The sequence below is a fragment of the Oncorhynchus nerka genome, linkage group LG15 (genome assembly GCF_034236695.1).
Source record: "Oncorhynchus nerka isolate Pitt River linkage group LG15, Oner_Uvic_2.0, whole genome shotgun sequence".
Taxonomy (NCBI): Eukaryota; Metazoa; Chordata; class Actinopteri; order Salmoniformes; family Salmonidae; genus Oncorhynchus; species Oncorhynchus nerka.
The window spans coordinates 68,095,478-68,121,944 of NC_088410.1; the positions used below are offsets into that span (position 1 = coordinate 68,095,478).

Consider the following 26,467-nt stretch of genomic DNA (forward strand, 5'->3'; position numbering starts at 1 on the left):
AGAGGACAGCTTCCCTTAGTCCCCAAGCAGTGATTGTCTGACTGTGTGTCAGTATACATCTCCGGTGCCCTCTTCCTCCAGTCACCAACCACGGACTGAGGCCAGGATCCCCTGTTCCCAGCCCCCACCTCTGCCTCCCTCTGTCCCGGTCTCCCAGTGCACCCCTCAGACGCCGGGAGCGGCCGGCCGCATTTCCGTACCACACAGGATCTTGGCTTGAAAGAGTGATAAAAAAAAAAGTAAAAAATGGGAGCCGGAGGTAGTGTCGAAGACAAGGCAATAGCCGCAAAGTCCAAGGAGCTGGAAAAGCAGCTGGCGGAGGATGCGGACAAAGAATCCAAGACAGTCAAGCTTCTGCTGCTTGGTAAGGAGCTGTTGTGCTTGTGGGGCTTCTTCTGAAAGTGCAGAAAAGTAGAATGGAACACTCAACTGGCTTATGGTCTGTTAGCATATAAACCTGAACAGTGTCTGATGCAAACACTTAGGATAAGCATCATCTTCTTTAAAAAACTGGGGGAAAAAAAGATATTGGTTGGAGATGAGAAAGTATGCAACTACAGTATGTGCCCTGTTTTTGGAGAAATAGTCACACCACTTTTTTTCTTGTCGGAGTGGGGTGGGGGCATTGTATTGGAAATTTCACAGCAATAAAAGTTACAAATAGTTTAAGTTTACATTATGTAAACATTTGAGTTTTTGCGATGAGGCAGCCATACCAACCTGTATGAGCTTAAGCATCAGCCATAGCAAACCTTTATGAGCATAAGTATAATATAAGATTTACATTGGTAGGTTACACTAATGACAACAGTTGTGAATATTCACTGGTGAAGTTGACATAGTTGTTGTGAAGTCTTTAACACTTTGATATGGTCACTTGATCGGTGGAGCTCTTTTCTCAAGGTCATTCTGGAACATTTTCAGTAGCTAAATAGAGGCTCTTGTGGAAGCACCTCTGAAATGATCAGAATTTGGATAAATGTAATACGCTTTTCCATTTGTGTAACACTTCCAGACCTGTGGAAACCTGCCAATGCTGAAATGGTACATTCAAAAACGGGCTATTCAATCAGAACTCTAGCGTTGATCCTGACATTGTATCTAAGTCTCCGGTATATATGAAAAGAGTCAAAGTTATTAAAGTAGTTCATAATCTGTTATATACTGTATTGGTGTTCTGTCTTTGCACATTTACTATATTTGCACATTCAACGTGACCCATGTCACTATAATGGATGCAAACAGATAAACATGTCAAGCTGAAAGTAGCTTACATTAAATCAGATAAGCCCAGAGTGGCTGCTGCTGTTACCTCAAGACTGAGATGAGAAATCATGGGCTTGTGAGGTCAGAGGTGTAAAAAAACAGCATAGTAAAAGGCAATGCCATTTCTATTGACCGAAACAACAAGTTCTCTCATACTGACATAATCTGTATGACAGTCGTTACTGTAGTATAGGGTGTATGGGATAATTTCATGTTTCTCAGCAGCAATAAAGTTAATAGGTGAGTAAGTTCCCCTGAAATGGAACGTGTTGATTCATAACTAGGCTACTAGAAGGGAAGTTGTAAGTCTATTTCTATATTAGTGACATCAAAATACATTTTGATTCTGAGAAAGGTCTGGAAAGTGTAAAATATGGAGCACTACTTAGCAGGGAATCAGATTAGTGTTAATGTTTGGTTCTGAAAGGATTGGAAGAGCCCTATGTTGTCTTCATAGGTTATGAAACCAGAATTCTATATTTATATATTTCTGTATACGTGGCCAAGGTTATGAATGTTGACATATCAGATGCATTTTGTCAAGAGTATGTAAAACAATGAGCCGTAGATACGTGTCATGAGCTCTGGTTATAAATAGCTTTGTGAGAGTTCAGGGGCAGGATTTAGTAAGCTTTTCTCATAGGATCATGGTAACCCAATTATGCTTTCTTTCCTGCCACTTAGACTCCCTGTAATAATTTCTCTAGCACTGGGTTACAACATGGCCCCACCTTGCAAAATGCATCATCAAATGCTAATTAATAATATCACAGAGACAAAAAAGTAAGGGCCAAGCTAATTGACAAGGGCCAAATAGATCAATATTGCAATTCTGAGGAGCCAAATACAACAAGTACCAAGCCACTAAAAGGTTGCAGACTATAGAGTCAACAGAGGACTACCAGAAAAACTCAGTTGGGTCAACCATCAGAGTAACCAGAGCTAGCAGCAACAAAGCTCATTAGGATAAATTACAAGAGCCAATTACTATCTGGGCCATCGATCATGCATTTACAATAATGGAGCCAGAATATCCACCTGAGTTTACAACAGATCAAAGATGCAGATGTTACATCCTATACACCATAACCCCTGTCTACACCCCTCACTAACAGTAAATAGGGGCCATGGTCCACATTTTAAACTAAACAAATGAGATACAGTGGCAGCTGAAGCAATTGGTCAAATATTGACACATTGCAAAAGTGAAGTCCTGTGAAATGACTGACCCACAATCCAGTTGGCAATCCTGCAACCATAACATTGTGAGTTGAGGCTCTGTGGACGAAAAACAGCAATTTAATACCATCAAACCTCATGTCTCCCGTTGCTCCTGCAGAACACAACACAGATGCAACACAGCCAACTCTCTGGCAGAACTATGGAGTAACAATTACTAACACAGAGTTGTTCTGTATTTTGAATGAAATGTGAAACATCTGTATTACTTTTGTCATATTCAACAACATTTGCTGTCAGAGCTTAGTGTATGATGTGTGTCTTGGGTGCAAGAACAGTGACTACTCAACTCTTGCTTAAAAAGAAATAAGCAATTGACCATTGCCTTGGCAGAAGGACATTTTCTGTAGCTTCATGGGTGAGCCACTTTATCTGATACACGGTGCCATCTTCTGGTTCTAAGCTGAAGTTGAGAGATACTTCAGGTATCAATGACAGATTAGTATTTACAGTATTATTAGGCCAACAGTTTATTTCTGTGTCAGCCCATTATATTTCATTTTATTTCATCGGGAGGTAGGGATTCAAGAGTTAGGTATGAGTTTAAACTAGGTCTCTGTTTATCTAAAGCAGTTTTAAAACGAAATTGGTGGTGAAGTGTTTTTACAGGATGAAAATATATTTGGCTTTTTGGGAAACATGGAACCTCAAGAGACCATCAAAACAACTATGAAATCAGAGAGGCAATTGCTTACAGCCATTTTGCACAAATAAAGCATGGATTAGTGGAGACGTGTTGCAGAGACAGCCCCTAAGCACGGACCGACACATGTTTTTTGGACATCTTGTTTTGGTCCTGTCCGGACCGGCGGTCTTTTACTTTGTGTGGTCCGAACAGCCTTGATTTCAACGTCGGACTGGACTGAATCTTAACCAAATTTCACAAGTTTGGACAACACAGTACAGTAGAGCACAGTACATTACAGTACAATAGATAACATCTAAGTATAGTGTACAGTACAATAGAGCACAGCAGAGCACAGTACATTACAGAACAGAAAATAAAAGTTCAGTACAGTACAGAAGAGCACAGTAGAGTGAAGTACAGTAAAGTTCAGAACAGCAAAGTACAGTATAATGCGCTCTACTCTAATGTACTCTACTGAACTAAACTGTACTCTACTGAATTAAACTGTACTGCATTGTGCCCTACTTTACCGTACTCTACTGAATAAAACTACTGTCCTGTTCCATACTGTACGCTACTTTGCTGTACTGGGCTGTTCAAGCTTCTGAAACATAACCTAAACATCTATCTGTTCAGATTTCACATTTGTATTTGTTTGGGTGCAGAGTTTATTAGAATAATACCCAGCAAGGTCTGCAAGTGTTTGTTTTTACATTTTGGCCATTCAGCAGACGCTCTTATGCAGAGTGCATTCAACCAAGGTAGATAAACAACAACATATCACAATCATAGCGACAACAAAAAAATATCTGTAACTGTTGCTAAGAATGTTATTGTAGTTGAAGTGGTCTGTTGGATAATTCCATAGGTTGGACTACTTTGAACTAGCCTGGCTGACTTGACCCGTGTCACTCACAGCGCAGGAAGAGTTGTGACACACATTAACATTTGTTAATGCAATATTTGTTCAGAAAATCTGTGACGGGTTTGATTGGTTCTCTCAAATGTTTTTTTGTTGAAAATCCAACTGTTGTAATAGAAGGGGGTGGAGCTCAGGGGCAGTGTGTGACTGTGGGTGTTTGTGAGAAAGACACAAAGGAGAGCCAATCAGTAAAAGCACAGCCACCTTTCATTATCGACACATTGTGCTGACAACATCAAAAGAGCCATTCAGGAGGACTTGAGAGTTAGGTCTTAGCCAGACTAACTTTGAACATCGTCGTTGCCAGTTTTAAAGCTTTTGATCTTCAGTTGGCTCCTCTTTCCTTTATGGATTTTAAAATAATTATTGTGATATAATGCTTACTTCATTGTGAGGTGGAAATTTGTCATTGTAAATTTCCTACATTGTAAATAATAGTGAAGACATCAAAACTATGAAATAACATTCATGTAGTAACCAAAAAAGTGTTCAACAAATCAAAATATATTTTAGATTTTAGATTCTTCAAAGTAGCCACCCTTTGCCTTGATGACAGTTTTGCACATTATTGGCATTCTCTCAACCAGCTTCATGAAGAATGCTTTTCCAACAGTCTTGAAGGAGTTCCCACACATGGTGAGCACTTGTCCCTTCACTCTGCGGTCCAACTCATACCAAACCATCTCAATTGGGTTGAGGTTGGGTGATTGTGGAGGCCAGGTCATCTGATGCAGCACTCCATCACTCTCCTTCTTGGTCAAATAGCCCTTACACAGCCTGGAGGAGTGTGTTGGGTCACTGTCCTGTTGAAAAATAAATGATTGTCCCAATAAGTGTAAACCAGATGGCATGACGTATCGCAGCAGAATGCTGTGGTAGCCATGGTGGTTAAGTGTGCCTTGAATTCTAAACAAATCACAGACAGTGTCACCAGAAAAGCACCTCCACACCATCACACCTCCTCCTCCATGCTTCACAGTGGGAACCACACATGTGGAGATCATCCGTTCACCTACTCTGCGTCTCACAAAGACACGGCGGTTGGAACCAAAAATCTCAAATTTGGACTCATCAGACCAAAAGGACAGATTTCCACCGGTTTAATGTCCATTGCCCTTTAGTAGTGGTTTCATTGCAGCAATTCGACCATGAAGGCCTGATTCACGCAGTCTCCTCTGAACAGTTGATGTTGAGATGTGTCTGTTACTTGAACTCTGTGAAACATTTATTTGGTCTGCAATTTCTGAGGCTGGTAACTCTAATGAACTTATCCTCTGCAGCAGAGGTAACTCTGGGTCTTCCTTTCCTGTGGTGGTCCTCATGAGATCCAGTTTCATCACAGCACTTTATGGTTTTTGCGACTGCAAAGTTTTGGACATTTTCCGGATTGACTGACCTTCAAGTTTTAAAGTAATGATGGTCTGTCGTTTCTCTTGGATTCTTTTGAGCTGTTCTTGCCATAATATGGACTTGTTCTTTTACCAAATAGGGCTATCTTCCGTATACCACCCCTACATTGGCACAACACAACTGATTGGCTCAAATGCAATAAGAAAGAAAGAAACAAGGCACACCTGTTAATAGAAATGCATTCCAAGTGACTACCTCACGAAGCTGGTTGAGAGAATGCCAAGAGTGTTGCAAAGCTGTCATCAAGGCAAAGGGTGGCTACTTTGAAGACTCTCAAATATAAGATATATTTTTATTTGTTTAACACTTTTTTGGTTACCACATGATTCCATGTGTGTTATTTCATAGTTTTAATGTCTTCACTATTATTCTACAATGTAGAAAATAGTACAAATAAAGAAAAACCCTGGAATGAGTCGGTGTGTCTAAACTTTTCAACTTTCATTCAGAACCGAAAATTAACCTGATTTCAACGTCAGGAAAAAACATATTTTCACCTTTTATTTAAAGGATGGGCAACCGGCTGTTTTATTGTCACATATATTGGATAGGTGCAGTAAAATGCGTTGTTTTAAAGGGTCAGCCATAGTAGTACTGCACCCCTGGAGCCTTGCTCAAAGGCACATAGATTTTTCACCTCTCGTATTCAAACCAGCGACCTTTCTGTTACTGTCCCAACTCTCTAACCGCTAGGCTACCTGCCGCCCTAATAGTAGAATACAGATGCAATTTCGAAATTTGGTTGTGCATCAGAGTTTTCCTATTGTTATATCAGTCACTGAGAGTCACTCAGTTAGCTAAACATTTTAGTCTAGCCGGCTATCTAAACGTAGTAATTATGGTCGAATTACCGACCGGCGGGGCCTCATTGATTTTGTTAGTCACTTTCACTCAGATATAATATTTTTTTTAATTGAAAAATGGCTCTCCACCCTATGGCAACGTGTATAATTGCAAAATAAATGCTGTAAAACTGCAAAAATATATCTCCGCCCCATGGCAAACTGTGTAGAATTGCAGCAAACTTACTTTAAAATTGTAACATGTTCAATGCCCCATGGCAAAATGTGTAGAATTGCAGGAAATTAACTCAATTTTGTCCCTACACTGTCAAGAGGGGGTCCACTGAAATGTTTTGCTCACAAGGTGGAGAGGTCAACAAAATTCCACTTAGTGCCCCCAAAAGGCTATAGGGCTGGCTCTGACTGCATGTGTGGGTATGAATGCTGGTACACAGACCCGCGAGCCACTGCGGCTCCTCATGAGGAGTTTTCCTGGCGTCCCCCACCCCCATCAAAGTTGCCTGCCTATCCTTTGTTCAGAACCTAAAATGTACCGAACTTCAACATCTGGAGAATACGTCTTTTCAACATAATTTTGCCTACTGGGAGACTTCTGGTTAATACCTTAAACCTTTACCTACACATAAGTAAGAGAAGAATCAACAACAGAGTGTAGAGGAAAACTAACCATCCTGCAGAAATTAAACAGTTGTGATAACTGACATGAGATCAAGAAGACAGAGCAGTGACGTCTTCGCTTATCGGACAATCCTCTGAGAGGCTTTTCAACCTCAGGCCTCCTTACCCAAGGCCTCTCAAATCCCTCCATTTAGGCCTGAGCTAATAAGGTCACTGGCCTCTGCTAAACCATTGGGACAGATGTCAATCACATTAGCCATAAACCCTTTCATACGCCCAATTCAAAATAGTCAGGAATCTTAGATGGCCCCCTTGAGGTGGCGTGTGGAACAACAAATCAGCTCGTGGTGACAATCTCGTTTGATATAAACCCAGAGTGAAATTTGCTTACTGGTATTATTACATTAAAATTCACTGCTCATCTAAGTCTGCCCTACGGCCCAGAACTTGTTTACTCTGTTCCTATTCCCCCCCAACTAAGTGTGTTGTTACAGTTCATGCAGAGAAATGGGCTAAGCTGTTAGTGTAGTGTGTGATGGGGAATGTCCTATAGGATATGCAATGGTACAAATGCAACAACAACATGCAGAAACAAAGCTAAACACAAAACAGAAGATCATGATAGAACGGATGTGAAAGAACTGTAACTGTCACTTTTGCAACACCACTGAATGCTTGTCATGTGGTGTGTCTAAAAGCACTGGATCTGTGGCAGTGGAGGGGAGTGGCAACTGCTGACGTTCCTCTTTCACTATGTGCCATCATTATGAATCTCTTTGCTCATGCTATGTTTCGGCCCTTGGGTTCCCTTTAACCAACTACAGGGTGAATGATGATGACGTGTTTGGACATTTAACATTTTTTTAACTAGGCAAGTCAGTTAAGAACAAATTCTTATTTTCAATGACGTCCTAAGAACAGTGGGTTAACTGCCTGTTCAGGGGCAGAACAGCAGATTGTGCTTGGGGGTTTGAACTTGCAACCTTCCGGTTACTAGTCCAACGCTCTAACCACTAGGCTACCCTGCCGCCCCAACATGGGAAAGCCCTTGTAACATATCTACTTCTTAATTTGTTTCACCAGGTGCTGGTGAGTCTGGGAAGAGCACAATTGTTAAGCAGATGAAGTGAGTATAACAAAACAAATGCATTGTATCTCTCATTCCTCCTCACTCACATGTAGGCAACCTTGTCCAAATACTGTAACATCACTCTAAAAGGTGTAAACTGGGTGTTCAACAAGATGGACTAAGTTAATAGCTCATAATCACAACAGAATTAACCATAATATAATAGATTGTGGTGGCTGCAATTGACATGTACCCTTACAGAACAAAACACTTGCTGCAACATGCAACAAGTACCAGTTCTTGCCACTAGTGATTGTTGGTATGTACACTGCTCAAAAAATAAAGGGAACACTAAAATAACACATCCTAGATCTGAATGAATTAAATATTCTTATTAAATACTTTTTCTTTACATAGTTGAATGTGCTGACAACAAAATCACACAAAAATTCTCAATGGAAATCAAATTTATCAACCCATGGAGGTCTGGATTTGGAGTCACACTCAAAATTAAAGTGGAAAACCACACTACAGTCTGATCCAACTTTGATGGAATGTCCTTAAAACAAGTCGAAATGAGGCTCAGTAGTGTGTGTGGCCTTCACGTGCCTGTATGACCTCCCTACAACGCCTGGGCATGCTCCTGATGAGGTGGCGGATGGTCTCCTGAGGGATCTCCTTCCAGACCTGGACTAAAGCATCCGCCAACTCCTGGACAGTCTGTGGTGCAACGTGGCGTTGGTGGATGGAGCAAGAGATGATGTCCCAGATGTGCTCAATTGGATTCAGGTCTGGGGAACGGGCGGGCCAGTCCATAGCATCAATGCCCTCCTCTTGCAGGAACTGCTGACACACTCCAGCCACATGAGGTCTAGCATTTTCTTGCATTAGGAGGAACCCAGGGCCAACCGCACCAGCATATGGTCTCACAAGGGGTCTGAGGATCTCATCTCGGTACCTAATGGCAGTCAGGCTACCTCTGGCGAGCACATGGAGGGCTGTGCGGCCCCCCAAAGAAATGCCACCCCACACCATGACTGACCCACCGCCAAACTGGTCATGCTGGAGGATATTGCAGGCAGCAGAACGTTCTCCATGGCGTCTCCAGACTCTGTCACGTCTGTCACGTGCTCAGTGTGAACCTGTTTTCATCTGTGAAGAGCACAGGGCGCCAGTGGCGAATTTGCCAATCTTTGTGTTCTCTGGCAAATGCCAAACGTCCTGCACGGTATTGGGCTGTAAGCACAACCCCCACCTGTGGACGTCAGGCCCTCATACCACCCTCATGGAGCCTGTTTCTGACAGACACATGCACATTTGTGGCCTGCTGGAGGTCATTTTGCAGGGCTCTGGCAGTGCTCCTCCTGCTCCTCCTTGCACAAAGGCGGAGGTAGCGGTCCTGCTGCTGGGTTGTTGCCCTCCTACGGCCTCCTCCACGTCTCCTGATGTACTGGCCTGTCTCCTGGTAGCGCCTCCATGCTCTGGACACTACACTGACACACAGCAAACCTTCTTGCCACAGCTCGCATTGATGTGCCATCCTTGATGAGCTGCACTACCTGAGCCACTTGTGTGGGTTGTAGACTCCGTCTCATGCTACCACTAGAGTGAAAGCACCGCCAGCATTCAAAAGTGACCAAAACATCAGCCAGGAAGCATAGGAACTGAGAAGTGGTCTGGTCACCACTTGCAGAACCACTCCTTTATTGGGGGTGTCTTGCTAAATGCCTATAATTTCCACCTGTTCCATTTGCACAACAGCATGTGAAATTTATTGTCAATCAGTGTTGCTTCCTAAGTGGACAGTTTGATTTCACAGAAGTGTGATTGACTTGGAGTTACATTGTGTTGTTTAAGTGTTCCCTTTATTTTTTTGAGCAGTGTATTTATTTGGACAGTGAAGATAAACGTTTAATTTGGCTCTATACTCCAGCATTTTGAATATATGAGGCGGCAGCACAGGATTTCACCTTTTATTTTAAGGTATTTTCATACCTTTTTAGAAATGAATGCACTTTATGTATCGAGTACCCACATTTGAAGGTTTCATAAGTACACTATATATACACACAAAAGTATATGGACACCCCTTCAAATGACTGAATTTGACTATTTCAGCCACACCTGTTGCTGACATGTGTATAAAATCAAGCACACAGTCATGCAATCTCCATAGAAAACATTGGAAGTAGAATGGCCTTGCTGAAGAGCTCAGTTACTTTCAACACGGCACCGTCATAGAATGCCACCTTTCCAACAAGTCAGTTCGTAAAATGTATGCCCTGCTAGAGCTGCCATGGTCAACTGTAAGTGCTGTTATTGTGAAGTGGAAACGTCTAGGAGCAACAACGGCTCAGCCGCAAAGTGGTAGGCCACAAAAGCTCACAGAACGGGACTGTAGAGTGCTGAAGCGTGTAAAAATCATCTGCAACACTCACTACAGTGTTCCAAACTGCCTCTCGACGCAACGTTAGCACAAGAACTGTCCGTCGGGAGCTTAATGAAATGGGTTTCCATGGCCAAGCAGGCGGATATAAGTCTAAGATCCCAATGCGCAATGCTAAGCGTCGGCTGGAGTGGTGTAAAGCTCGCCGCCATTGGACTCTGGAGCAGTGGATACGCGTTCTCTGGAGTGATGAATCCCGTGTCACCATCTTGCAGTCCGACAAACAGATCTTGGTTTGGCAGATGCCAGGAGAACGCTACCTGCCCGACTGCATAGTGCCAACTGTAAAGTTTGGTGGAGGAGGAATAATGGTCTGAGGCTGTTTTTCATGGTTTAGGGTAGGCCCTTTAGTTCCAGTGAAGGAAAATCTTAACGCTGTAGCATACAATGACATTCTAGACGATTCTGTACTTCCAACTTTGAAGCAACAGTTGGGGAAGGCCCTTTCGTCTTTCAGCATGACAATGCCAAAGTGCACAAGGCGAGGTCCATACAGAAATGGTTTGTCAAGATCGGTGTGGAAAAACTTGACTGGCCTGCACAGAGCCCTGACCTCAACCTCATTGAACACCTTTGGGATGAATTGGAATGCCAACTGCAAGCCAGGCCTAATCCCCCCATATCAGTGCCTGACCTCACTAATGCTCTTGTGGCTGAATTGAAGTCCCCGCAGCAATGTTCCAACGTCTAGTGGAAAAACCTTCCCAGAAGAGTGGATGCTGTTGTGGCAGCAAAGGGGAGGAGGACCAACTCCATATTAATGCCCATGATTTTGGAATGAGATGTTTGACCAGCTTTGGTCATGTAGTGTATTTGGACAAATTCACTTATAGTGTATCGCATTTAGTCAAAAGTTTAGCATTTGGTCCCATATTCCTAGCACGCAATGACTACATTAAGCTTGTGACTACAAACTTGCATTTGCAGTTTGTTTTGGTTGTGTGTCAGAGTTACAGATGCACAAAGATCATGCCACCAAAACATACCTCTCCCCATTACCAATAACAGGGAAGGTTCATATTTTTGGTGGGGAATAATATTTATGCTTCTTTTTCACTCATCATTATTCACTCATCATTCATGATTGTGCGTAATCATAGTAGCATCCACATTAATGTAGAAGTGTTTAGAAACATATTATATTCTTATTTACAATAAAAGTGACTCCAAAATGACACAATACATTATTTACCATTCATTGCTTTTGGGCACAACAATCCAAAACACAACCAAAACAAACTGCAAATGTATCCAACAAGTTTGTAAAGTCACAAGTTTCATGTGGTCAATATAAGTGAATTTGTCCAAATACCATCAAATGGGAGGACTAGATACATAACATGCTTTCATTTCTTTACTGTAAATCAGATATGTATGAATATACTCACAATTAAAAAGTGACATTCTGTACTGTCACCTCATATAAAACATTTGATATCAAATCCAAAATGCTGGAGTAGAGCCAAATGAAAAGTTATCTTCACTGTCCAAATAAATACGTAGGGGAGTGCATAATGTCAGTTGTCTTTGAAACTGTAATTACAACCCAACTGTTTTCTTCCTCTTATGTTGGGTAGAATTCTCCATCAAGGTGGTTATACCAAAGAAGAACAATTGGAGTTCAGGGCGATCATCTATGGTAACATCCTGCAGTCTGCTCTGGCCATCATCAGAGGCATGGAGATGCTGGCCATTGACTTTGGATCACCAAAAGGAAGTGTGAGTCCCACTCTGCATCTTTAACCTCTTCTGATCCTCCAAACAGACAATGACACACACTGATAGACATTGACACACCAGCAGAAGTTTTGGTAATTGCACGTTATTCCAATAGAAAGAACAACAATACATTGTTAGCTTAGCGAATTAGCTACTTTAGAATGGAAGGAAATTTAAGTTTTAGTAGCGGTAAAACTCACCATTTGACTTCATGGTGCAGGAAGACGGGCAGAAGCTGTCCAACCTGTCAGACTCCATTGAAGAGGGCTCCATGCCCCCTGAGCTGGCTGATGTCATCAAGAGGCTGTGGAGTGACAGTGGTGTCCAGGCCTCCTTCGAGAGAGCAGCCGAGTATCAGCTCAATGACTCTGCTGGCTAGTGAGTGTCACAGCAACTGTTATAGTCTGTTATGACAGTCATATCTTTGCTGGTACGTGTGAGAGTGATTATGTGGGTCTGGGGGTGTGGATGTATGCTAAACTGAAATCTCGCTAAACAGCTACCTTGGAGAATTGGACAGAATCACAAAACCTGATTACCTGCCCAATGAGCAGGACGTGCTGCGTTCTCGAGTCAAGACAACCGGTATCATCGAGGAGCAGTTCTCCTGCAAAGAGCTGCATTTCAGGTGAGGGAATGTTTGCCAAGCATGGGAGACCACAAGCGGCCAATAGTGGATCTCCCATACATCCTTGTAGCATGTTAATTCCCTTTGATCTTGGGTTTGATTTTGCACAATCACCGGTTAAGTCTGTACAGTCAGATGTTAACATCTCACTTCTTTAACCTCTCTTCTGACAGGATGTTTGATGTGGGCGGCCAGCGGTCGGAGAGAAAGAAGTGGATCCATTGTTTCGAGGGTGTAACCTGCATCATCTTCTGCGGAGCCCTCAGTGCTTATGACATGGTGCTCGTAGAGGACGATGAAGTGGTGGGTTTGGTTATACAGTTGACCTCTGAAAGGTCCATTAGTTTGTAACAGTTGTGGCCTTTTATGCCCAAATTCTGTACTTTTGTACTGTTTACTTCCAGTTCTCTGTTTTATGCTGTGATCCATTTGGTAAGATTGAAAGAGCATCATGATTTCTGATTCTAACTGAAGAGTATTTTCTCCAGTCTGACTTTGAAGTAAACAATGGATTATTCAGTCACAAGGTTACATAACTCTACTATCCCATCACATGTTAAAGTCCCTAAGGACATAGCTCAGATGACTAAACATTATGATTGCGTCACAGTCCTATGCCTGATACCACCACCCCAGTTCAAGCACAGAAGACATGTAGAGTTGTGTTTGTGTGATAGTCAAAGGCAAAAAAATGGGAAGCAAGATCATATCTTTGGTTTAGAGTAGTTATTATACTAATCCAGCCTGAGGGAGGATTGATGAAACAGAGATTGTTGGCACTTAACCTAACTTTCGTACACTTCTCCACAGAACCGTATGCATGAGTCTCTCCACTTGTTCAACAGTATCTGCAACCACAGGTTCTTCGCCACCACCTCCATTGTGCTCTTCCTCAACAAGAAGGATCTTTTTGAAGAGAAGATCAAAAAGGTCCACCTCAGCATCTGCTTCCCAGACTACGATGGTAAGAGTAACCACAAGTAAAAACAGCATAGTACGATTTCCCACGAGCAGGAATAATGGAAACGTTCTGTCTCTTCTTCTGCAATATTATGTAGCAGCAAGATAAACAGAATAGGTACTGTCAATTTCATCACCTACAATTTTAAACAAATGAGAACCACTTTATAAGCTGCCCGCTTTCTCTACCACTAGGCCCCAACACGTATGATGATGCCAGCGACTACATCAAGAAGCAGTTTGAGGAGCTGAACATGAAGAAGGGTGTCAAAGAAATCTATTCCCACTTGACCTGCGCCACGGATACAAAGAATGTGGAGATTGTGTTCGGAGCCGTGACAGACATCATTATCAAAGAGAACCTAAAATCTTGCGGTCTGTTCTAAGCAGATACACAAAGAGGTACAGTAGTTATTGCGTTGGTTCTTGAATTCCAAATCGACGCCTAGCCTGTACAGACACTTCTACTAGATTTGGACAAATCAGATAATAGACTTGCCTTAGACTAGGTGAAATTTTCACCACGATGGATACACCCATCCAATCTTTTCAGATTTAAAGTGCCTCAAGGGTAGGTTCAATTTGGAATTCAGCATCTTATTCTTTTATGTTCTTTTTTTTGCCTAATTAAAAAAAAAACGTTCTTCCTCACAGATTGTATTTTTCCCCTCTTCCCTTCACTTGGATTCATGTTGAAGTTGAACAGTAGGAACAGAAGGCACAACAGAAGGCTTTGTAATGTCATAAGACTCTTCAATTCTACACTATCCCTTCATTCCTAACTCCCAACACCCTAAATTATGGGTAATGAAGGCAAATACTAAGAAAACAGCCCCAAACTTACTCCAAAGGGAGTCAACACACATGTCCAACAAATCGAACAAAGATGGCAACATGTTCCTCACGGAGACAATGTGGATGATGTCCTTTAGATGGAAATGTGGATAAGAAGTCAGAAGAACAACCGAATGAACACGTTTGATATAGGTACTTTATTAGATATTCTGGGGTTATTTCTGGCTCTTAAATGGTTTGTGTTGAAGTGTAGAAAGCTGCTCATGGAATCCAATTGATAAACTTATGAAAGGATACATTTTGAAGTGATCCATCTTACTCAACATGGTCAGAGTGAAGTCCTTTCCAATTACACTGTTCTTGCCCAATGATTTTTAATGTTTATATCTAGTTCTGTTTGGATATGCTTACTGTTTCGCACCAGATGTAACACAGTAAAAAGTTATTCAGCTCATTTCAATCAGCGAGTTCAAATAGCTGAAATGTAAGAAAAAAGTACCATCAAAACAAGTTAGCAATGTATTTTGTAAATAGGAGACCTTAAACATTAATATTCGAATACGTTATGAAAATGTTCAACATCAGTGACATGTTTAGTGATGTGCATGTATATTCCATTTTGACTACTGACAAATGAACCTGTAACTGACCGGTCTTGTGAAAGATAAACATTCAAAATAAAAATGTATACATAGCAATTGCCATTTCTGCATGTCATCATTCTTTGTATTTTTTTTTACAAAGATATGTGATGTGACCTTTAGGTCATACAAAGTTGATTTACTGTTTAAAGGAATACTTTTTTTTTAAATGTGAGGTGAGCGAGCAAATAAAAATATGAACATGTAAAATACAATTTCAACCCCTTGTAAAAAAAACTAAACATTATTAATGCAAACACCTTACCAAGACATTTTTGCCTTTTTGTATAATGGTTTTGAAATTCACACTCACAGGGACCACAGTTTGAGTCCTGGTTAGGGTCCCCCTCTAATGAACTACATTGATGTTAAGTTTTGTAGCCACATAATGAATGCTCGACTTGGACTGTTACCATTTAGGTGCAGGATACCTACAATACTATTGAACTAAAATGCTATAAAGACGAACAAGAGCTCAAGCATTAGAACATTTGAGGTGCTGGTACTCAGCTCAGCTCCGGTGAGCTCCTGTCCAAGTCAAGCACATAATCCAAAAGGAAGGCTACAGGTCATCTTTTTCCTAAAATTACTGTTTGCGATTTACAAATGATTACTTTGATTAACCACGCTTCAACCGAATCGAATACTACAAGGGCAAAGTGAATAATTTAAAATATTAAATTCATATGAATCACAATTTTATATGTATTTAACCTTTATTTAACTAGGCAAGTCAGTTAAGAAATTATTATTTACAACGACGGCCTACCCCGGCCAAACCCTCCTCTACCCCGGCCAAACCCTCCCCTACCCCGGCCAACGCTGGGCTAATTGTGTGCCACCCTATGGGACTCCCAATCACGGCCGGATGTGATACAGCCTGGATTCGAACCAGGGACTGTAGTAACGAGTTTAGCACTGAGATACAGTGCCTTAGACCGCTGCACCACTCGGGAGCCCAATTGTCCCGTCAAAAAAACATTTGGGGATGAAATGTGAAACGGGGCATCCATTAAACAATAAATTAACTTTGTTAGGCCTAAGATTTAAATGTGTGTTGTATGACATTGCAGGTGGTGTTGTCAACCACTGACTCATATAACCTTGTGGAGAGATATACAATGCAAACAAACATTTCTATGACACTATATGATAATTACTGGTATAATAAGTCAAGTCTTTTACAATCTTATGATTGTAATTGACACTATTGAATAATTAAAAAGACAAGTTTGGACCACATTCCATTTTAATGCAAGAAGGAACATTCAGTGTGTTCAATTTAGACAACTGTTCAAATGTCCAAATAGCAATTGTTTTTTGCTTGCTTATATATTTTGTAGGTTAACTATGTATTTTTATTAATGTTTTTTGTAACTTTCTACAGAAGCCCAGAGGACATATGAATAAAAATACAATTCCCTCCTTATGCCGAGATCATGACTTATGTATTTATCTCATGATTTCTACATAACAAAAGTTGTTTTGTCGAGATCACCAAAAGTAGCACACATCATCCATTCATATGTGCAGATGCACGATAGCCACCTTATCAAAGAGCCCTGTGGCTGCGTTGAAGGTAATGCGGGGCATTTAAGCCCTGAATGCTGCCTGACAGGCAGCGTCGTCGTCTCCCAGGCTGCGTTCCGCCCCGAAGACCACAGCCAATCTCATGCAAGGAACAACGCAACTAACTAGGTTAGTCTTGAGCTCACTAGTTAGCTAGGTAGTCCTGTTAGCTAGCTAGCTAACTTGTTATATTGCATAACTGATGTGTATAATTATAAAAAGGTAAATTAATATAACATTTACAGTGAGTGATGTCCATTCCTGACAGGCTGATCAGATTCAATTTCAGCCTTTGAATCTCATCAGCCTGTCAGCATTAGAGCTCACCCACTTTGTAAATGTAAATATTATCCATAAAACAAAGTGCCCCTTACAATACACATATCAGTTATGCAAGCTAACAACCAGCATAGATAACAAGACTACCTAGCTAACTCGCTCACAAGACTAGCCAAGTTAGCTGCGTTGTTGCTTGCATGCGATTGGCTGTGGTCTTTGATGTGGCATACAGCCTGGGAGACAGAGGTGCCCGTCAGGCATCGTTCAGGGCTTAAACGCACCACGAGGGCTTAGCTGCCACATGTGCTTTTAGCTCAAGGTAACATAGAATGTTATCAAGCTAACTTATAAACGGATAATGAGCTCAAAACACAAATGAAAGCATGAGGTTAGTATTAAATGTACCATCCCTTAGTGTAGCAATCAATAAAAACATATGTGCTGATCCACTGTGGGCTCTGCCACCCCAGTCATACTGTTAATCAATACGTCTACTCCTATTTATATAGTTTCTCGTGATCTCAACAAAACAACTTGTGATCGACATGAGGGATTTGTTTTTTTATATTCATATGTCCTCTGGACTTCTGTAACTTTCCCCAGGCATTTGCTATAAATAAGAAGATATTTTCAGTCAACTCACCTGGTAAAATAAAAACAAAAGCATGTTTTCAAAAGGAGGAGCATTTAAAATGGCTTCCAGGCAAATACTTTTAGCTTATATTAAGGCCATTGTCTTCAGCGAAAGGCCATAATAATCTTTATACAAAATAGTTATATCCAAAATAACATAATACAAGTTAAGGCAACCATTAAAAAACGCTTTTTCTTTCAAAGTGGTTTTAAAACATCAAGTGATGTTTTACAGTCCACTAAGAGCTATTATAATACTTCAGTGTTATGTAACGATCTGAATGGTGATATATTAAAACAAATCAGAATTCAGCACATTAAAATCCCCACGAGAATACTGATTAACACTTGTGGACACAATTCCACAACAACAATTTAGGTTGAGCAATGACCATTTACACGAAGTGTACAAAACACTAGGAACATCCACTCTTTCCATGACAGACTGACCAGGTGAATGCTATGATCGCTTATTGATCACTTGTTTAATCCACTTCAAATCAGTGTAGATGAAGGGGAGGAGACAGGTTAAAGAAGGATTTTTAAGCCTTGAGACAATTGAGAAATGGATTGTGTATGTGTGCCATTCAGAGGGTGAATGGGCAAGACAAAATATGTAAGTGCCTTTGAACAGGGTATGGTAGTAGTGTGCCAAGAACTGCAACACTGCTGGGTTTTTCACACTCAACAGTTTCCCGTGTGTATCAAGAATGGTCCATCACTTAAAGGACATCCAGCCAACTTGACACAATTGTGGAAGTATTGGTGTCAACATGGGCCAGCATCCATGTGGAACACCTTGTAGAGTCCATACGCCAACAAATTGAGGCTATTCCGAGGGCAAAGGGGGGTGCAACTCAATATTAGGAAGGTGCTCCTAATGTTTTGTACCCTCAGTGTATACAGTTATAAAGATAAGTTGTCAAAACTCAGAAAATGCATAATAGTTGTGATCCCTTATTCAACATTTACAATGTAATTAATACATTTGAACCCTTTACAGTGAATGCGGAAAGCCTAAAAAGTGCAGAATGTTTTAAAGACATTTTACAGAAAATCAGTCCATAGCTAAGGAATCCAGAACAGCAAAAAGATAGAAAACCAAAACAACATAAGTGCTCCATGTAATCTTGTTTTGAAATATCCAAGGATTCATACATTATGGCAACAGTTTATGGTCTAAAAACCCATCCTGTATATGGTCTAACTGTCAATAAGGCAATGATTGATTTACACCTGTAAATGTGTGATTCCTAAACACTCCAGCCCCGATGATGACAAGACAGATGATGGTGCAGGAGTCTCAGTACAAGCCGACTTCCTTCAGGTTGGCTTTAATGATGACGTCAGTGACAGAGTCAAAGACAAACTGCACGTTCTTAGTGTCAGTAGCACAAGTGAAATGGGTGTAGATCTCCTTTGTATCCTTACGCTTGTTCAAGTCCTCAAACTGACACTGAATGTAGGTTGACGCCTCTTTGAATACGTTTGAACCTAGAGCAGAGGGGAATATGTTTTCAATATAATTTATGCAATTATTCTCACAAGGACATGCAATATATGTGTGACTTAATTAATACATTGCTTTGAGCAAACTAGTCATTTCCTACTATAGACTAAACTTGCTAAACTCAAATATCCTGCTTCAGCAAAGTGTGCCATGAAGCTCCTCCCATATTGCACAAGCTAATATTTCATAAGAGGTATAACTCATTACTCAGACATCCCAAACAAGAATCCACTGTGTGCAAATGCACTGCGGTTACTATAACAATCCCACAGGAAATTGTGCTTTGTGCTGTTTTATAGGATGCTGATTCCTAAATATCCACCTGTATATCTCTGAAATGTCAAAGACTGTATTAGTAGCCCTTTACACTCGTACACAAATGGAAAATGGAAGATTTTGGTACTGATACGTGCCTTAAAATTGGTACGCAGTGGCTGCACAGTAACAGGCTAAACATGATGTCAGAGCTCAGACTGTGCTTCACAGTGCTGTATAGGTTTTGACTGACAGCCGTTGTGAACTTGAGCACCGTTGTGATTCATAATGGACTGTTTTTGGGTTGCATAAACAACAGTAATTGTGTGATGACGGGGATGCAGAGATGTGTTCCAAACAAAAACTACAAGTGTGCTTGCTCTAGTTCCTCAACTGCATAGCTAGGATATCAAAAAAAAAAAAAAAAAAAACCTTAGTTGAAGACTCTTCTTTGAGTCATAAAAGTTATTTTGAAAATCAAATGTTACTTGTCACATGCACCGAATACAACAAGTGTAGACCTTACAGTGAAATTCTTACTTACAAGCCTTTAACCAACAATGTACTTAAGAAAAATGCGTGGTAAGTAAAAAAATAGATAAGTAAAAATAAGTATAAAATATTTAATGAGCAGCAGTAAAATAGCAATAGCGAGGCTATATAAAGGGGGAACCGGTACAGAGTCAATGTGCGGGGGCACCAGTTAGTCGGGGTAATTGAGGTAATACAGTTGAAGTCGGAAGTTTACATTCACTTAGGTTGGTGTCAATAAAACTCGTTTTTCAACCACTCCAAAGTTCTTGTTAACAAACTATAGTTTTTGGCAAGTCGGTTAGGACATCTACTTTGTGATTGACACGTCATTTTTCCTACAATTGTTTACAGACAGATTATTTCACTTATAATTCAATGTATCACAATTCCAGTGGGTCAGAAGTTCACATACAAGTTGACTTGTCAGAAAATGATGTCATGGCTTTAGAAGATTCTGATAGGCTAATTGACATAATTTGAGGTGTACCTGTGGATGCATTTCAAGGCCTACCTTCAAACTCAGTGCCTCTGATTGAATTGTGACTCTACTTTGTCTCTATACTGACGCTTAGCTTGTTTGATTGCCTTGCGGAGGGAATAGCTACACTGTTTGTATTCGGTCATGTTTCCGGTCACCTTGCCCTGGTTAAAAGCAGTTTCAGTTTCGCGCGAATGCTGCCATCAATCCACGGTTTCTGGTTTGAGAATGTTTTAATCGTTGCTGTGGGTATAACATCGTCAATGCACTTTCTAATGAACTCGCTCACCGAATCAGCGTATTCGTCAATGTTGTTGTTGGACGCAATGTGGAACATATCCCAATCCACGTGATCGAAGCAGTCTTGAAGCGTGGATTCAGATTGGTCGGACCAACGTTGACCAGACCTGAGCGCGGGAGCTTCTTGTTTTAGTCTCTGTCTGTAGGCTGGACGCAACAAAATTGAGTCGTGGTCAGCTTTTCCGAAAGGAGGGGGCGGGAGGGCCTTATATGCGTCGCGGAAGTTAGAATAACAATGATCCAGGATTTTACCAGCTCTGGTTGCGCAATCGATATGCTGATAGAATTTAGGGAGTCTTGTTTTCAGATTAGCCTTGATAAAATCCCCAGCTACAATGAATGCAGCCTCAGGATATGTGGTTTCCAGGTTACATAGTGTCAAATAAAGTTTGTTCAGGGTCATCAATGTGTCTGCTTGGGGGGGAATATATACGGCTGTGATTATAATCTAAGAGAATTCCCTTGGTAGATAATGCGGTTGACATTTGATTGTGAGGAATTCTAAGTCAGGTGAACAGAAGGACTTGATTTCCTGTATATTGTTATGATCACACCACGTCTCGTTAATCATAAGGCATACCAGAAAGATGCTTGTTTCTGTCTGCGCGATGCGTGAAGAAACCAGCTGGCTGCACCGACTCCGATAGGGTCTCTTGAGTGAGCCATGTTTCCATGAAGCAAAGAACGTTAGTCTCAGATGTCTCTCTGAAATGCTACCCGTGCTCAGATTTCATCAACCTTGTGGTCAAGAGACTGGACATTGGCGAGTAGTATGCTAGGGAGAGGTGCGCGATGTGCCCGTCTCCGGGGCCTGACCAGAAGACCGCTTCGTTTGCCCCTTTTACGACGTCGTTGTTTTGGGTCGCCGGCTGGGATCCGATCCATTGTCCTAGGTTGAAGGCAGAACACAGGATCCGCTTCGGGGAAGCCACTGACACGGCCCGCTACCAAAACATGCGGACTCTCCTTCACTGCAACCGACGTGAGTAAAACATTTAAACGTGTTAACCCTCGCAAGGCTGCAGGCTCAGACGGCATCCCCAGCCACGTCCTCAGAGCACGCGCAAACCAGCTGGCTGGTGTGTTTAAGGACATATTCAATCAATCCTTATCCCAGTCTGCTGTTCCCACATGCTTCAAGAGGGCCACCATTGTTCCTGTTCCAAAGAAAGCTAAGGTAACTGAGCTAAATTACTACCGCCCCGTAGCACTCACTTCCATCATCATGAAGTGCTTTGAGAGACTAGTCAAGGACCATATCACCTCCACCCTACCTGACACCCTAGACCCACTCCAATTTGCTTACCGCCCCAATAGGTCCACAGACGACGCCATCGCAACCACACTGCACACTGCCCTAACCCATCTGGACAAGAGGAATACCTATGTGAGAATGCTGTTCATCGACTACAAGTCAGCATTTAACACCATATTACCCTCCAAACTCGTCATCAAGCTCGAGATCCTGGGTCTCGACCCCGCCCTGTGCAACTGGGTACTGGACTTCCTGACGGGCCGCCCCCAGGTGGTGAGGGTAGGTAACAACATCTCCACCCCGCTGATCCTCAACACTGCGGCCCCACAAGGGTGCGTTCTGAGCCCGCTCCTGTACTCCCTGTTCACCCACGACTGCGTGGCCATGCACGCCTCCAACTCAAATCATCAAGTTTGTGGACGACACTACAGTGTTAGGCTTGATTACCAACAACGACGAGACGGCCTACAGGGAGGAGGTGAGGGCCCTCGGAGTGTGGTGTCAGGAAAATAACCTCACACTCAACGTCAACAAAACAAAAGGAGATGATAGTGGACTTCAGGAAACAGCAGAGGGAGCACCCCCCTATCCACATCGACGGGACAGTAGTGGAGAGGTTTGTAAGTTAAGTTCATCGGCGTACACATCACGGACAAACTGAATTGGTCCACCCACACAGGCAGTGTGGTGAAGAAGGTGCAGCAGCGCCTCTTCAACCTCAGGAGGCTGAAGAAATTCTGCTTGTCCAAAAAGCACTCACAAACTTCTACAGATGCACAATCGAGAGCATCCTGTCGGGCTGTATCACCGCCTGGTACAGCAACTGCTCCGCCCACAACCATAAAGCTCTCCAGAGGGTAGTGAGGTCTGCACAACGCATCACCATGGGCAAACTACCTGCCCTCCAGGACACCTACACCACCCAATGTCACAGGAAGGCCATAAAGATCATCAAGGACAACAACCACCCGAGCCACTGCCTGTTTACCCCGCTATCATCCAGAAGGCGAGGTCAGTACAGGTGCATCAAAGCAGGGACCGAGAGACTGAAAAACACCATCTAACTCAAGGCCATCAGACTGTTAAACAGCCACCACTAACATTGAGTGGCTGCTGCCAACATACTGACTCAACTCCAGCCACTTTAATAAGGGAATTGATGTATCAATTCAAAATGTATCACTAGCCACTTTAAACAATGCCACTTAATATAATATAAATGTTTACATACCCTATATTACTCATCTCATATGTATATACTGTACTCAATACCATCTACTGCATCTTGCCTATGCCGTGCTGTACCATCACTCATAAATATATCTTTATAAACATATTCTTTATCCCCTTACACTTGTGTGGATAAGGTAGTAGTTGTGGAATTGTTAGGTTACTCGTTGGTTATTACTGCATTGTCGGAACTAGAAGCACAAGCAATTCGCTACCCTCGCATCTGCTAACCATGTGTATGTGACAAATAAAGTTTGAATTGAAATCAAAAGAAAATCAGCCAAGATCTCAGAAAACAAATTGTAGACCTCCACAAGTCTGGTTCATCCTTGGGAGCAATTTCCAAACACCTAAAGGTACCAAGTTCATCTGTACAAACAATAGTACGCAAGTATAAACACCATGGGATCAAGCAGCCGTCATACCCATGTTCCCTAGAGATGAACATACTTTGGTGCAAAAAGTGCAAATCAATCCCAGAACAGTAACAAAGGACATTGTGAAGATGCTGGAGGAAACAGGTACAAAAATATCTATATCCACAGCAAAACTAGTCCTATATCAACATAAAGTGAAAGGCCGCTCAGCAAGGAAGAAGCCACTGCTGCAAACCAGCCATAAAAAAGCCAGACTACGGTTTGCAACTGCACATGGGAACAAATATTGTACTTTTTGGAGAAATGTCCTCTGGTCTGTTGAAACAATAATAGAACTGTTTGGCCATAATGACCATCGTTATGTTTGGGGGGGAAAAGGGGGAGGCTTGCAAGCCGAAGAACACCATCCCAACCGTGAAGCACGGGGGTGGCAGCATCATGTTGTGGGGGTGCTTTGCTGCAGGAGGGACTGGTGCACTTCACAAAATAGATGGCATCATGAAGAGGTAAAAATGATGTGGCTATATTGAAGCAACAGTCAGTTACAGCTTGGTCACAAATGGGTCTTCCAAATGGACAATGACCCCAAGCATACTTCCAAAGTTGTGACAAAATGGCTTAAGGACAACAAAGTCAAGGTATAGGAGTGGCCATCAAAGTCCTGACCTCAATCCTATAGAAAATGTGTGGGCAGAACTGAAAAAGCATTGTCGAGCAAGGAGGCCTACAAACTTGACTCCGTTACACCAGCTCTGTCAGGAGGAATGGGACAAAATTTACCCAACATATTGTGGGAAACATGTGGAATGTTCCCCAAAACGTTTGACCCAAGGCCATGCTGCCAAATACTAATTGAGTGTATGTAAACTTCTGACCCACTGGGAATGTGATGAGCGAAATAAAACTCTGAAATAAATAATTCTCTACTCTGATATTTTTCATTCTTAAAATAAAGTGGTGATCCTAACTGACCTAAGACAGGGAATTTTTACTAGGAGTAAATGTCAGGAATTGTGAAATGTAAACTTCTGACTAACTCTACCGACATGTACAAACAGTTGATGTGAATATGCATAAATAATAAACAGGGAGTTGCATCAGTGTAAAAGAGGGGGTGCAATGCAAATAGTCTGGGTAGCCATTTGATTAGCTGTTCAGGAGTCTTCTGGCTTGGGGTAGAAGCTGTTAAGAAGCATTTTGTAAATAGACTTGGCGCTCCGGTACCGCTTGCCGTGCGGTAGCAGAGAGAACAGTCCATGACTAGGGTGGCTGGAGCCTTTGGACATTTTTAGGGCCTCCCTCTGACACCGCCTGGTACAGAGGTCCTGGATGGCAGGAAGCTTAGCCCCAGTGACGTGCTGGGCCGTACGCACTCCCCTCTGTAGTGCATTACAGTCGGAGCCCGAGCAGTTGCCATACCAGGCAGTGATGCAACCAGTTAGGATGCTCTTGATGGAGCAGCTGTAGAACCTTTTGAGGATTTGAGGACCCATGCCAAATTTCTTTAGTTTCCCGAGGGGGAAAAGGCTTTGTCGTGCCCTCTTCACAACTGTCTTGGCGTGCTTGGACCAAGATAGCTTGTTGATGTGTACTTGAAGTGCTCAACCTGCTCCACTACAGCCCCGTTAATGAGAATCGGGGCATGCTCGGGTCCTCCTTTTCCTGTAGTCCACAATTATCTCCTTTGTCTTGATCACCATGAGAGAGAGGTTGTTGTCCTGGCACCACACGGCCAGGTCTCTGACCTCCTCTCTATAAGCTGTCTCGTCGTCGTCAGTGATCAGGCCTACCACTGCTGTGTCATCGGCAAACTTAATGCTGGTGTTGGGAGTTGTGCCTGGCCATGCAGTCATGAGTAAACATGGAGTACAGGAGGGAACTGAGCACGCACCCCTGAGGGGCCCCCATGTTGAGGATCAGCGTGGCGGATGTGTTGTTACCTACCCTTACCACCTGGGGGCAGCCCGGTGTTTAGTCCCAGGGTGTTAAGCTTTGTGATGAGCTTTGAGGGCACTATGGTGTTGAACGCTGAGCTGTAGTCAAAGAACAGCATTCTCACATAGGTGTTCGTTTTGTCCAGGTGGGAAAGAGCAGTGTAGAGTGCAATAGAGATTGCGTCACCTGTAAATCTGTTGGGGCGGTATGCAAATTGGAGTGGGTCTAGGGTTTCTGGGATGATGGTGTTGAAGTGAGCTATGACCAGCCTTTCAAAGCACTCATGGCTACAGACATGAGTACTACGGGTAGATAGTCATTTAGGCAGGTTACCTTAGTGATCTTCGGCACAAGGACTATGGTGGTCTGCTTGAAACATGTTGGAATTACAGACTCAGACAGGGAGAGGTTGAAAATGTCAGTGAAGACACTTGCCAGTTGGTCAGCGCATGCTCGGAGTACACGTCATGGTAATCCATCAGGCCTTGTGAATGTTGATGTGTTTGAAGGTCTTACTCACGTCGTCCAGAACAGCTGATGTGCTCATGCATGTTTCAGTGTTACTTTAGAAGTCATTTAGCTTGTCTGGTAGGCTCGTGTCACTGGGAAGCTCGCGGCTGTGCTTCCCTTTGTAGTCTAATAGTTTGCAAGCCCTGACACACCCGGCGAGAGTCGGAACCGGTGTCGTTTGAGTCGATCTTAGTCCTGTATTTATGCTTTGCCTGCTTGATGGTTCGTCGAAGGGCATAGCGGGATTTCTTATAAGCTTCCTGGTTCGAGTCCTGCTCCTGAAAAGCGGCAGATCTACCCTTTAGTTCAGTGCGGATGTTGCCTGTAATCCATGGATTCTGGTTGGGGTATGTACGTACAGTCACTGTGGGGACAATGTCATCGATGCCCTTATTGACAAAGCCAGTGAATGATGTGGTGTACTCCTCAATGCCATCGGAAGAATCCAGGAACCTATT

The 26,467-nt window shown here is 42.4% G+C and overlaps 2 protein-coding genes across 6 annotated transcripts in view; one reads left to right on the plus strand and one right to left on the minus strand.

Annotated features, from left to right (window-relative positions):
- LOC115143190 (guanine nucleotide-binding protein G(t) subunit alpha-2-like) lies at positions 1–18,030 on the plus strand. Of its 3 annotated transcripts, none has more exons than XM_029683339.2 (9): positions 1–364; positions 7,970–8,012; positions 11,979–12,120; positions 12,341–12,498; positions 12,620–12,748; positions 12,922–13,051; positions 13,559–13,712; positions 13,904–14,110; positions 14,407–18,030. In XM_029683339.2, exons 1-8 carry the CDS (start codon positions 247–249, stop codon positions 14,092–14,094), a joined length of 1,065 nt encoding a protein of 354 aa, XP_029539199.1. In that variant the 5' UTR covers positions 1–246; the 3' UTR covers positions 14,095–14,110; positions 14,407–18,030. The 3 variants fall into 3 exon arrangements, with proteins under 3 accessions (XP_029539199.1, XP_029539198.1, XP_064857900.1); XM_029683338.2 differs by having other exon boundaries at positions 2–364; positions 14,363–18,030; XM_065001828.1 differs by lacking the exon at positions 1–364 and adding an exon at positions 7,669–7,757 and having other exon boundaries at positions 14,363–18,030.
- Positions 16,376–26,467, minus strand: part of LOC115143191 (guanine nucleotide-binding protein G(i) subunit alpha-3-like) — a 24,527-nt gene continuing 14,435 nt past the window's right edge. For all 3 annotated transcript variants that reach the window (XM_029683341.2, XM_029683340.2, XM_065001829.1), the window contains one exon: positions 16,376–19,119. In XM_029683341.2, coding sequence (XP_029539201.1) covers positions 18,929–19,119 — 191 coding nt within the window. In that variant the 3' untranslated portion in view covers positions 16,376–18,928. The remainder of the gene's footprint in view (positions 19,120–26,467) is intronic.